Consider the following 14,698-nt stretch of genomic DNA (forward strand, 5'->3'; position numbering starts at 1 on the left):
CTCTAGACTATGAAGGAATTACTTTCTATTGTGGGGTATGCTCTGAGACTAGTCATATAGCTACATATTGCCCTGCAGAAGTAAGGAAATCAAAGAAAAGACCCTCTTGGTGGCTTGGGGCTTTGGTTTAGCATTACTTGGTCCTTAAAGATGTTGTGGGTGCTGAGGGCGACAGTTGCCCTGCTTCGGCTGGTCCAGATCTTAATTCGTTGGAGGATTTGGCAATAGTGGGCGATAGTTGCCCTACTTCAACTGGTTCAGATCTTGATTCGTTGGAGGATTTGGCAGCAACGGGATCACCTTCCTCTGTAGTTTGGGTTCTGTTGGTCAATGGTTCAGATGAGATCTTACCTACTTCTCCGATTGGGTCTGTTGGTGAGGCTTTGGTGTGGGAGGAGGCTTTTCGAGGAGAGGAAGGTTGGACAAAGGTTAAAGGCAAGAAATACAAACATTCCCAACTTTCCTTAGACCGTCTTCTTAGGGTAGGAGATCTTAATTGTTTTGAGTTGTAACTGGTGGCAAAAACGCACTATGTTATCTGTAGGGCTACCCTGGTCCTCCCTTTGTTGGTTGGGGACCTATTTCATCTTTTGTCTGTAGTCTCTTGGTTATTGTTGAAAATCTTTTATGTGAAAGGTTTCAAGGACTCTTCAAAACCTGTTTTCCGTAATAAAAAACATTAACAATGTTGCAAAGTTACATGCAACTTTGAGCAACTATTTATCTTTCCACATACCACTTTATTTCTCTTGATGTGGTTGGGTTTCTAATGACTCAAACCCCTTCAACATCATAATTGACCATAATATCCTTGCCATCTCCACACGAGGATAGGTGACATGTTTAAATAACTATGGCAACTTAGGTCCTAATAGACCTAATCATAACCAAATGATCACAAACTTAAGCAAAACACTCCAATGGGCTTTTCACTTGCCCTTGTTAGATTGGAGACTCCACTTTAAGGGTCTTCAAGCCAAAACTTTAGGGTATTGCCCCAAGCCTTTAAGTGCTCCTACACCAATAAGTTAGATGCATATAGGAACCAAAGGAACTTCTAAAATATAATTAATTGGTTGTATTTTTCTTGTAAGAGAATACATAGATCAACAATCTTAAAATACATTATAGCCAAAAAAAAAAAAAAAAAAAAAAAAAAACCTCTAATATACAATGAGTTCTTTTTGTTTTTCTTGTAAGAGAATACATCAATCAACAGTCTCAAAATATTATGTGGCCCTTAGGGATAAATCCTCCTCCAACCTCTCGTAACCAATTACCCGTAGTTGTTAAAAGCTCACACAATAGTGTTCTTTTTCCAACAAGTTGCATTGCCTTACTTGGAGTGAGAGCTTAGGGTGGTTGAAACCGAGTCTTACAAAAAAGTATCTCCTCTAGTGAATGGGGAAACTTGTTATCGAGTTTTCAGTCCATAGCTTATTCCCAACAAGACAATATCCCAAGAAGATCCTTAGAGATGTCAATATCTATGAGAGCGTAACCACCAATAGACAGTCATGTTATCATTGTAGCATCTTCCTATAAGAAATGAATAGGAACATTATTGATGGGTTCAATACAAGACTTCTCCAAATTGGAATGGGAGATTGATAAGTCTCGACCCAAATGAGAAAAATATTTAATATTAAACAAATGTGATTTAAGGGCAAGAGATCAAGGTTTAAGGGGGCGCAGAATGCTATCCCCACTACTATCCAACATCCACAACCTATTGTCGCCCAATTGAACCAATGCCACGGAACCTCTAGCAAAGGGATGGAGTTAGTTCAATCCTACCCTCAATTAGGAACGTTTGAATTCTCCAAATTAGTTCAATCCTACCCTCAATTAGGAACCTTTGAATTCTCCAAAGCCCATTTGTTGAAACCAAGAGAAGAAATAAAACCATTAAATCTACAAATGAGAGCATACATTGAAATAATGCAAAAACTATGTTATTATTCCTTCCAATGCAATGTTGCTTTTTCAGAAATTGTCTCAATAGCTTGAAATTGATTAAATGAGGAAAATATCTTACAGAAGCTATTATGACCTCTATATAGATTGTATACTATATTGTTCATTCAGAAATTAATGAGCAATTTACCATTTAACTCTTAAATTACAACCAAATTTAATATGTTGTTAATACAATAGAACCCCTTATTCGGAACTACATGACTAACTTTCCACAAATATTTTATGTAAAATAAAATTGAATAAAAAGTGATTAGATCATATCAGATCATTTATAGATTAACAAAAAATACATTTGTAATCGATTAGCACATCTCTGTTGCTAGAAGTTAAAATAATTAAGATCAAGGAGCATAGATTAAGTGTTACAAGAAAAATCTATACAAAGTCAAATTCATGAACACCATTATACATCACCAAAATTTGCGCTAAACCTATGAGTTTCAAGTTATTAACATTTTCAACAAGGTTCTTTTCTAGTAAGGGACTCATATGTCCATGATCCATAATACTGTCCGGACACAAGTGGTAGCTTTTTTAATATCAACATTTTGAAAGAGAAAAATCATGCAAATCATTTAAGAAATAGCATGCTGCAAGACCTCAGCCAATACTGAACTCATAATACTTCACAGATACACTGCAGGGGAGATACAACCTGAATTTTTTTGTATTAATTGAGCATTTTAAATCATCATAGCCATTATGGAAACCCTGTAGAATAAATATTTAAATAATGACAATGATAATTGACCACAGCTCATTGAGCTCCCTTTTATCCTGACAGATTACGTAGTATGACCTGAAATGTTTATGTTAATTTTACACAAACAAATTTAGAAGCACAAAACAGATAGCTGTATGGATTGTGGAAATCTGTTAGCATTACTGAGAGCAAATTTGACAGCAGGATAGATCACTTATGAAATTTCAAATGAAAATTGTGCAAAATATTAACACAGGAATGGGGTAATTAGACCACCAATTACTTTACCAATCTTGATAGATTTGTCCATTAGACCTTCAAAAGGGACAAGTAGATGTCTGTAACCCATATCCACCTTTAACAGTTTCTCTATTTGAAGTTAGAACAGGACAATTAGATGACTGTCCATTCCAGTAACCTTCGTGGGCTTCTTCCTCAAAAGTAAATAATTCGACCAACATGCAACCTAGCAACCTTCATGGGTTTCTTTCTCAAAACTGGTTAATTAGATCAATGTGCAACCTAGTCACTTTCATGAGCTTCTCCACTAGAACTAAATAATTAGAACGACGTGCAACTAACTCAACTTCATGGGTTTTTGGTAAATGCACCAGCAGCAAATAGGAGGTTTCTCCGAGAAAACTAATCAAAACAACCATATCATGCAGAAAACATCAGACAATTTCCAACATACTAGTCTGTTAATTGAAATAAAATGGTTAAGATCTTACTCGTAATGCATGAACAGGGGTTGACTTTGTTGGAAGAGCTTTTAATAATCTCAATCTCTGGGCATTTCCAGCTCTGCAACAAAAGGCTTATTTTAGCTACAGCATGACCGTAATATATGTAATGAGATGAGAAAAACATATCTATACTCTCATCGCTACTATATGCAACCCATTTAAGTGATGGTACAATATAATATAAGTATACTTTTCTTCCATCCGAGTTGTTCTTGAACTTGCATTGATGTCCCATAATTTAACTGTACAGTCAGCTGAGCCAGATGCGAGTAGTGAACCTTCACAACTGTCAGAAACACCAGAAAGTATGTCAAGTATCTTTAATAGTCGTACAAAATACATACAGCACTAACGTGTACAGCTTTATGAAACAAGGAATATATAGTTTGAGGCAACTCCACATTATCTTCAGTTCTGACATTTGGTAGACATGTGTGCTCTTCTTGGATTTAAATTACTTATGGTCCTCAGTTACGAAGTTCACTTCATTATAATTACACAAATCAATGCCTCTATATACTGACATTTGGTAGACATATGTGCTCTTCTTGGATTTAAATTACTTATGGTCCTCAGTTATGAAGTTCATTTTAAGTACACAAATCAATGTCTGTGTGTGTGCGTGCGTGCGTGCGTGTCTATTGCATTGCTCAATCGAGGGTTAATCTCAAACAAAATCTGGCTTAGAATTCCAAATACTACAAATATAATAATATTTGCATCCAATTTAACACTTCTTTCTTTGAAAATCTAGAAGACATGGAATGTAGAAGACTTACTGCTGAGTTTCAGAATAAGAAATCAATCCAACATAAGAGCATACATAGTATTAGCTCGCATAAAGTTTACACCAATAGATTCAACTCAATATTGGTTGTTAAATGTTCAAAATGACAGCTTAGCAAATTATAACTGCATGTTCCCTTTTTCAATTTCTTCTTTCACTAATTACAGTCCTAGTAACCTAAGTCGCGAGGTTCGAGTTCGAGTTCGACAGCTATGAAGTTCGGATGAAGTTCGACAAGGAAAAAAATGGAAAAAAATTCGACATCAAATTCGCCTTAAAATTTAAAAACATATATAAATATATAATTTTCAACCCTAGATTCCTAGCTATAGGAGGGTTTGTAACTTTGTGGTGAGTGGCAAAACATGGAATTTCTTCTAGTTGTCCATGGTATTGGTGAATATTTATTCTAAGTAGTGAATTAATTTGCATAGTATTGAATATTTTTATATGTTTATGTGTTTCAGAACTTTTCAGTTCAACCCTACAAAACAAAACAACTCTCCAATAATTATTATTATTCATTCAATATTTATTTTAAATGCATTGTAACATAATATATCAAATAATCATTTTAAACAATATAATACAAAATAAATAAATGTTAAATTCTACTTTAATTAACTACAAACAAAAATAATTTAATTAGACTTGACAAAGGAAAAAATAATTGTTTTTAATACAATATTAAATTTTGAACAAAATATATTAGATAATTCTTTTACACACTACAATGCGAAATAAATAAATATCAAATTATATTTTAATTTATCAACAAAGAAGAATATTTTTATTAGACTTTGAAAAAGAAAAAATAATATTTTAAATACAATATTAAATGTTAAAGGAAAAACCAAACTACTAAATTATAATAGTTTAAAATAAAAAATAAAAGTATAATAACTATTTTATTTTTCTCTATAATAAAGAGATTGAAAATAATAAAAGTAATGTAATAATAAATTAACCTATTAACGATTATACTAATTTCTAAATAGAAACTAAAAAATAAAATCAGAAATATTATTTCTCAATAAATATATATATACATCAAATTCAACTTTTGAACAAACTAAAATTTATAAAAGTAAAATAATCTAACAATAAATAAATAAAATGAACAATCCAAACCTGAAAACAAATAAAACAAACACAACTATTAAACTAAACCTAAAAACATATAAAACAAATACAACTTTAAACATAGTAGGATTGCCTGGTTGAATCGGCCGTGGCAACAACAGAGATTTGGAGGGAAGATTGACCAATTATTTGGCTGCGATGACAATTTCACAGCAGACTCACATCACCAGCTATGGCATGGCGGCTGTTCTGAACAACAGTGGGCGGTGCTGCAGAATGATGGCGGGTGATGGTGCAATGTATAGTCCAGACTCACACGAAAACAGAAACGATTTGCCCTAGCCGTTGGTCGGAACTGATTTGCCCTAGCCATTGTTCATTAAATTGCAGATAATTTTTACCCGTTTTTATCCATACGAATTTGAAGCAAATTTATACGAATTTATTTTTATTTTTATTGGTTTGCCGAATTTCGAACCTAATGCCAAAAATTCGGTGAACCTTGTGACATAGCTAGTAACAATTGATTCACTACTGTCACATTAAGACCCTCAACATACATTGTATGCCTCTTATTAAAAACAAAATTTTGTACGAGGGCATTGATAAAATCCATGTTAAAAAGTAAACGAATCAGAGAAACTGTAAAATGAACCCACCACATCTTAAAAAGCAGATCAGAAGGCCCATGAGTTTAAATTCAAACATAACAAAAATACAGACACAAATTATGCTAACTAAATAAGGCAGTTCTCAATAAGCAACGATATAGTAAATAAGAACACTAGAAAACTCATCTTAGACAACCACAAACCAATTTGTAAAACTCTCACATAAAGCAATGCAGCTCAGTATGTTAAGGCTAACCCTGCAACATAAGCTGTTCATTTTCCAATAAATAATCTGTGTATCGAAAAGAGAATGAACTATGTACCTGAAAGCAAGCGTCCATATGCAGGTTGTATGGCCCATTAAAGGAGTTATACATCGACCGCTTGACAGATCCCACATTCTAATAGTACCATTTTCATCTCCAGATGCCATGTAACGCCCATCAGGAGACATTGCTATGGACAAGACCATGCCATGATGACCAACAAACATGCGTACACACTCACCAGTTTGAACGTCCCATAATCTTACAGTCTTGTCACTGGATCCGGTAGCAATATAATTGCAGTTGGCATGCCACTGCACGCACTGTGTTCCAAAATTTTAAACATACAAAAGAAGTCAGCATTTTTCAAGAATTATAACTAGCAGAAAATGCATAACAAAATAATAAGAGAAACCTAGAGATATAACCCTTTAAAACAAACTAAAATGGTGGAAAAGGTTCAATAATTTACAGATATGTGCATGTCTAATCATTTCCAAAACTCGTCCTATACCTTGTCAGCATTTGGGTTTTGCTTACTAAGACTCTATACATTGTCTATTTTAACAGTTCAAGATGCTGTAAAAGCACATTATGGTTGCTGGATGCTTAAAACGTTGTTGTATCTCAAGGGACTAGTGTGTTAGCATATTACTATCCTACAATATCCTGAATAATAAATTCATAGGTTATCATTTTCAAAATGAATGTATAGTTGAGATCTTTTTCAGTAAATTTGGATGATGACAACCAGAAATTTTACATGTTTAAATTTTAAGTGCATGAAAAATGTGTGACAAAATATCCATGTATCACGCTTTTGCAAATTAAAAAACTACTGGAAAATACAATTGGCTCAGATCAGTACAGATGATGTACAGTATCCATCATTCTAGAAATGATATAGTTTATTAACACTATTATCTAATATTTATTACTACTAAACCAAAGAGCGTGAAGAAATATCAATCTTCATTTAAAAAGGAATGCAATTTGAAATGAAAATTAGGAAAGTGACAACTGAGAGATTCTAAATCAACAGACTAACTAGAGAGGAAAAAAATACAAAAAGACCGCAGAGTTTAACTTACATCAACATCCGAAAGATGTCCTGCCATGATTCGTAGAGGGTGGATTCTGTCCATGGACCAAACTCTGGCAGTCCGGTCATGTGAAGCACTTACAAAATAGTGTCCAACAGGGCTAAACTGCATCCATCAATTTTTGAAGTCAATGGGAAAAATATTTGAATTTTGAAGTTTTAACTGTTATAACCATAATGAGAATGTTCTACACTATGATTCTGAAAATTTGTCATACATAAAAACCATATAGCAACTTCACAATAGCTCAGCCTAGCAACCTAGCCCCACCTACACAACTAAGCATGTTAAATTCCTATGATTGTCAAGGAAATTAACGATTCTATGTAATAACCCCAACCGGTTATAACTTCATAACAAACACCAAATTCTTTTATAATTCAGTTGTTTGACATTTTGTCAAACACTTTGCAAGCAATATGTGCTGAAGAATTGATTTGATTTTCTTTTGTTTTTGAGATTTAGCAATTTTTGATACAACAATATAGCAGCCAAATAGAAGATATTGCAATAATAATTTCAACTCAAATATTTGGATATTACATAGTGAATAAAGGTTTCTAGATTTCAATATCAACTCAGATACTGAGTATTTTCACAAAATACCAACAACCCAGTTGATAAAATATCCCCTATTATCTAAATTAACAATACCCAAAAAATTAGAAGTTACAATCCATGAACTTAATATGCCGATAGGCGTCCTACAATGGAAGAATGGTCATAAAATAATCTGTGTCCATGTTTATTCAATCATAAATACTTGCTGGTGACAACTGCAGTTTGACATAGTTTGACTATTCAATTCATCTTTCTGCGATAAATACAATGGTTATTCAGCGATAAATATTTGCTGATGACAACTGCAATTTGACTTTTGCATTGATCTTGTGATAAATACCAACTACAGTTTGACAGTTTTTAATGATCTTTCTTCGGCGATAAATACCAACTACAGTTTTACTTTTCCATTGATCTTGTTCTCCGATAAATACCAACTACTATTTGACAGTTTCAAATGATCTTTCTTCGAAAATAAATACTTGCTGACAACTACAATTAGACATATATTACTTAGACTAACAACTGCAGTTCGAAATTAAATACTTGTGGCTGACAAATCCAGTTCTCCATTTTAACCCTTCAACAACTATAGGCGCCTCAGAAAGATATCGATCAGCGTATTTAATATAGATATTATCTGAATAAATATATATAAGCTAGTAGGTAAGACATGTTGACAATTGGCTAATGAGGATATGTAATTGTTGTCATTTATGGCAATACATGATGTACATGCTTACAGAAAACCTTGGAAATAAACATACTTAACTTTTGGCATCAGAAAATTGTCTAAGTATTTAATATAGATATTATCTGAATAAATATATATAAGCTAGTAGGTAAGACATGTTGACAATTGGCTAATGAGAATATGTAATTGTTGTCATTTATGGCAATACATGATGTACATGCTTACAGGAAACCTTGAAAATAAACATACTTACCTTTTGGCATCAGAAAATTGTCTAAGTATGAATTTGGTATACAGCAGTGTATTATTTTGTTTGTAACTTGTTGCTGACGTCATGTTATGACTAGCAAAGTTAGATGGAGATAGTATACATGTTGATGATGATGTGTATAACCTTGGAAGTCAGTACAAACTGTATGGAACAGAGATATTCATGTTTTAAGCGAAACAGAACAGCAGAATTAAAGGAAAGGAATTATTTTGTTTTCAAATCAACCAGCAGACAATTTGTTATAACAAGTCCAGTGAATCCCTTCACAAATTCCAAAACAACCTCCAGCAGCAAGAAAAATTTAACTTCTCCTTAGCAACAATTAATACAGTAAGAGAAATGACAAATCATATACCTCAACACAATTTGCCAAGAAATCTTAGAATTGAATCTACAATACTTCAGCTGTAGATCCCAAACCATTATACTTCAACAAAGGCACAAAAATCAAAACTTTAGAAGTGTCACAAAGACAACAAAGAAAAATAAGATAATCAAATAATTGGATGCTTTTCTCATCAAATGTCCTCATATTTAAAATCTCCAAATGACACCAGTTTCCCAACAGAACTCCACTTAAGAAGCTTCCTCTACACAACATTAAAATATAATAAAGTATTATTAATATAATTTATTAATTGTTTTTGGCTTCAAAAATGACCACCTCCACCATAACTCAATATTTTGACATGCAAGGCCACTATTTCTTGTTCCCACGATTTAAAACTTTTCGTACCGGTTCCAACAAGCTATGGTACTGAGGTGACCAACAAACAACACCAACAAAAATAACAACCTTAGCGTATTTTGATGAATAATAACAATAATTCACCCATCTTGCGAAAACAACTAAAGAAGCATCAGACTCTAAATCTGACAATACCAAAGTGATCTTGATGATGAAAGAGGATGAATGAAGCACAAATTAGAAGCCCGAAATAAAAACTGAGAGCATTACCCAACTCCTCTCACTCAACTAAGCTTATCAGAACCAACAATTTGACTCACTATAAATAGTAAGTCCCTCAAGTGGAGCCAAATCACATCATAGGTTGTTGGAATGCCTATAACCACATAACTAAGACTCTCAAATCCTACTGCCAACTCACGAGGGTCGTGATGGTGAACTGACCTAGCCTACTGCAGGAACTTGCTAAAAAGAGGGACACTACATTCTACTTTAACACCACTAGTATAAGATCCTCACTATCCTAATTATGAGCCATCCACTCTCCTCAAATGGCTAGTACAAAGTCAAGGATAAATACATTTTTTGGAGACCACAACTATATTATAATAGTGATCTGTAAACTGGGATGGTTATTCCATAGACTATTCATCCATTTATAGGATTAAATTGAGGAAAAACTTGGCTAGAATTACTCTTAGCATAGTGAATTCAGAAAATGCAAGCAATAGGGAAAACAAATATCACTAAAAGAAAGAGCGTAGATGTACCTTGGATAAACCCACAGATGGAGAAAACTCCAGCAAACTGTAGCTACCACATACCTAAATCCACACTCCAATGACAAATTACAAATGTACGCATCTTGAGTTCCTCACGAGCATGAATCTAACTCTAATTCAGCCCCTGATGATCTATAAGCCACTCTGGCAACTTCATAGTCATGATATTGTCTTCACATGGTCAACTTGAGAATTCAAAAATATTGCATATATCTACTCTAGTCCCAATTACGGATCCCCAAAAACAATTCGGGTTTGTCATGGCTTGTTAAAGCCTTACAATAGAGAAACTCAAAGAGCAAAAGGAAGTATAACCCTGCATGCTGTTATGAAACCACTGCTCTTCAACAGCACAAAAATGTCTTTTGTGATAGAACCATTGACTGAGAATTAGTGGTGGTTTTCCAAAGAAGCCAAAACTGCTCAAAATACCATGTTTCTTCTCTACCAAAGCCTGCTCTAAGCTACCCCATACCAACTTAAACATTCTCTTACATCTAATTTGTTGGTTCCCAAAATCACTACTCCACGATTCTACAGTATTCATCTATCCTCGAGGGCAGGGATTCATCTTCAGAAGGATGGGAAATGGGCTCGTCAGCAGATTATGGATGATTAAAAGCCAATTCCTGAGTATTCGCTCCTTCATTTTAAACTCATACAAATACAGGAGGGTATTCCTAGAGGTCTTTGTTACAAAGAATCTAATCGATTAAGAATTTATGATGAAGCATGGTTGAAACAACAGCAGCTATCCCGAACAATGTTGAACTCAATAGTTCTCACTAGGCCAAAGGCTACCTGCCTGTCTGTAAAACCTCTTATTAATTTCACAACTACATCATTCCATATGCAGTTACATAAGACAGCAATATTATATCCCCATGAGTGAATCCAATTTCACATTTCACAAACAAGTGCAAGGTGTGGGCATGAATGGATATGATTCTCTAGTGATCTAGATTCTATACATTTGAGGTCAGTTGAATGTTCCTTGATTTATAATACCGAATCATGAAAGCATGTAGGACCCTAATTTACTCCTTGACTATTGAGGACAAAGAGATTATTATAATAATATATGTTTGGCCCTCAACAACCAAACCAATGCCTACTCCATTCATGGACAAAGCCTCAAACTTGCACAGAACATGAAAATATGTCTGCAAATCAGTAAAAAAGAAAAAGATTGTATATAGTATTTACACAACACCAAAAGAAAGGGAACCTTGTGATGAATATGCCTAATTATCCGCTACACATCAGCAAAACCCAGGGCCCATGTGATACTTAACAAGACCATTATAATAGAGTTTAAAATACATTGAACAAAACTTGTTACAAACTTACAATCATCCCAACAAAAGTGTCCAGTGGGAGCAAGAACTAGGTTCAAAATGAGATACTATAGCCAATCCTGGAGACATAAATTTATAGCAAAACCTTACTAGACTACACCTTCCCCTACTATCTACAAACATGCTTAACCATTTACAAAGCTGGGCATTCATCATTTGATACCCTAGTACCTATCTGAGACACTGTCAATCAACAATTGGTTCAACGACCAACAACTGTTCCATCTATATCATACATTTTTATAACATTTTATTACAATGCCGTTGGGCAATCCATCAAAATTGACAAAGATTCTCTATCAATCAAAACATGACATACACCAATTCAATAATGTGCATGGAAATTTACCTCAGATTTATTGTAGGACAATCTAAATCTTTAAAATATTCCTCCCATTCTTGGGAAACAAGGCCAGGTACATAGTGACGTTGAGCACTAGGGCTTCCCTTATAAATGTTCAAAATGCCCATAGTTGTAATTGTTCTATCCATCGTTGCATCTAGATTCGCAGCAGAGTGCATTTGAATAGCATTTAACCATGAATAGGGTACCACCATGGGCTCATTGCATTCTGTTGATGTTTTGTAGCTTCAGTCAGACAAATCATATATGGAAGATATATATACTAGCGCTTGCACCACGGCAGGGTGTAAGTGTACAGCCGAGGTATGGGGGATTGCAGAGTAGCTTTAAGATTATGAAACTGGTTGCATAATTTTTGCAATTTATTTAATGTGATAAACAGTTCTCTAAGCTTTTCGAATTTGCTCTGTTTGGGTTCTCTCCATGTTTCTCTTTTTCTGTCTTAAATGGTGCCAATTGCATCATGAAGGAGAGAGGCAGAGGAGAAACAAAGATTAGAAGAGAGATGAACAGAAAATGATAGATATCTATATATTTCAAAAGCTACAAAGTTTGAATCAAATAAGACAGACATTGGCCTTAGTTGATTATGCAAGGAAGACTTGATAGAAGAAAAAAACACCTAGATGAAGAAAAATAAAGAGATCAGAAGTTGAAATAAATATTAGGTGGATAGTAATGTCAATGCAAACTACTGCAGAGCCTTTGGGAAATATAATGTGAAACCTGTCAATGTGTTTATAGCCTGAGTTGATATTAGTTACAAAAAAGAGCAAATTGTTGAGCTGAAGGAAACAAGATAACTTGATAATCTTAATGATGCCTCATTAGATGAAACCAGCAGGCCGCTAAGAATAAGGTACTTTGCATATTTTGTTTAAATTGCTTAACCAGGTTTTATCTATTCCGCTCCCTGTTAAATCCTTGTGAGCAATTATCTGTTTCTAGGCATAAAGAGGATAGAGATTACCAAACAAAATTCACAATAGTGTAGCGGACTTTGAAATTACAGGATGGTTGTGCTCTGTTATTTTTAATTGGCTAATTTTGTTATATAGTTTCAATTTTGTCCTTATTTTATTACTATAATTTATTAATCTGATTAGTCCTATACACTTGCTCTATATTAGTGTCATCTTTAACACTCGAGTGACTTTTTCTTGCACTTGTTTGGGCTAATCCAAACAATGCTTAAACTCTAAGGGATGTCTTCTACTACCCACATTTTCAACATCTCATTGAATAATGCAATATTTTCTTTTTCACAGTATACAAAGATATGTAGTCATTATGGTAAAAGTAACTAAAAATTATATAAAAATTTATTTTGTAAAGGCAACAACATTGCAGCACTAGAACTTATGAAAAAAAAAGTATTCAACAGAGCTCAGTCTGTTCTATAACCTCTAATGAGAAGGAACTAAAAAACAAACAGCTGGAGACAAGGCTATGACAATATCCATCAGAAAATTAGTTTAAATTGAAAGAACAAGAAGAAAAACTAACTCAAACATCTGTTACACCTAGCAATCCCAGCATAGCATAAACACTGCATCTCGAAAAAAATTCATTTTAAACTGACACTACTTTTACACAAGCAATGAATTGGTATCAGATATACTGAAAAGGTCGAGAAATGTAGGGTCAAGATTTTGATTACTATTAGTTGTTATTACTCAGTCTGCACTTATCCTACATTTCCCAACCTTTTCAGTATATCCAATGGCAGTTCACTAATTGTTTACAATCAAAATATGATGATTCACAAACAGTTAAATTGTGTAAAAGTTGTGTAAAGGTGAAACATGGAAATCTAACTGGCCCTGAACAGGGCACACAACAAGATAGTTGAAGCATCTTGGAGCAGCTGATTAGAGCAGAACATTCCCTAACAACTTTCCTGCCATTTTCACTTCATCAAATTTCAGTTTAAGATTTGCTAGCTATTGAAATATGTTTAGGATTCATACACATCAGAATAGAGTAGAAGTATTGTGGCTTGGCATATGAAAGATAATTAGCTCTTTCACAGAGCACAAAAACGGTGGTAAATGCTTTCTCGTAACAATATATGAAAGTGTGCCCTCAATTAATATGTCCAGACTTAAACAAACTGGATTGGAAAACCAAGTTGCCCTGTTGTAGAGGGGAACAAGCGGAACATGACATAACAAGACAGAAATAATTAAGTCAGGCCCTGTACAACATTTTTGTAATGGATAAATAACACCTTAGAGAAGTCATTCAACCAGCACAGAAACAACACACCCCAAACAGACACTGAGGTCAAAATAAGTTTATCATCGTGATTGAATGGTACTGCAGCTCACAGGAGAAAGCCCACCTCACGCCACAGCTTGGAGCAATTCTGGAGCAATGGTATAGCTGATGAGAGAAATATGATACAGCCCCACCTCCAACCACAAATAAATACTTCAGAGCATTTCTGATTAGCTTCTTCCCATCAACAACACCACCAGAAAACTTAAAAGCTATGAATCTCTAATCCAAATTTCCAAATACCCCATTTGCTTAACTACGACTCCCTCTTGTCGAAAAAGGCTCCCCTTGTTTCATTTTATTTCAATTTAGACAATTAGGTGTACAACCAAAGAACTAAAATCTGACATGATTCTTGGGCAAATCTAGTAAGAACAGTAAGACCCATTCGATTGCAAAACAGTTTCCCTCAACTGACAAC

At 34.1% G+C, this 14,698-nt stretch overlaps 1 protein-coding gene across 2 annotated transcripts in view; it reads right to left on the bottom strand.

Moving 5' to 3' along the window:
* Positions 1 to 2,624: 2,624 nt before the first annotated feature.
* Positions 2,625 to 14,698, bottom strand: part of TAF5 (TBP-associated factor 5) — a 195,178-nt gene continuing 183,104 nt past the window's right edge. For both annotated transcript variants that reach the window (XM_089793024.1, XM_089793023.1), the window contains exons 15-19: positions 7,268 to 7,384; positions 6,234 to 6,499; positions 3,620 to 3,715; positions 3,415 to 3,487; positions 2,625 to 3,325 (exon numbers count right to left, since the gene is read on the bottom strand). In XM_089793024.1, coding sequence (XP_089649150.1) covers positions 3,272 to 3,325; positions 3,415 to 3,487; positions 3,620 to 3,715; positions 6,234 to 6,499; positions 7,268 to 7,384 — 606 coding nt within the window. In that variant the 3' untranslated portion in view covers positions 2,625 to 3,271. The remainder of the gene's footprint in view (positions 3,326 to 3,414; positions 3,488 to 3,619; positions 3,716 to 6,233; positions 6,500 to 7,267; positions 7,385 to 14,698) is intronic.

The sequence above is a fragment of the Cupressus sempervirens genome, chromosome 7 (assembly GCF_028749045.1).
Source record: "Cupressus sempervirens isolate cs-2001-9-10 chromosome 7, ASM2874904v1, whole genome shotgun sequence".
Lineage (NCBI taxonomy): Eukaryota > Viridiplantae > Streptophyta > Pinopsida > Cupressales > Cupressaceae > Cupressus > Cupressus sempervirens.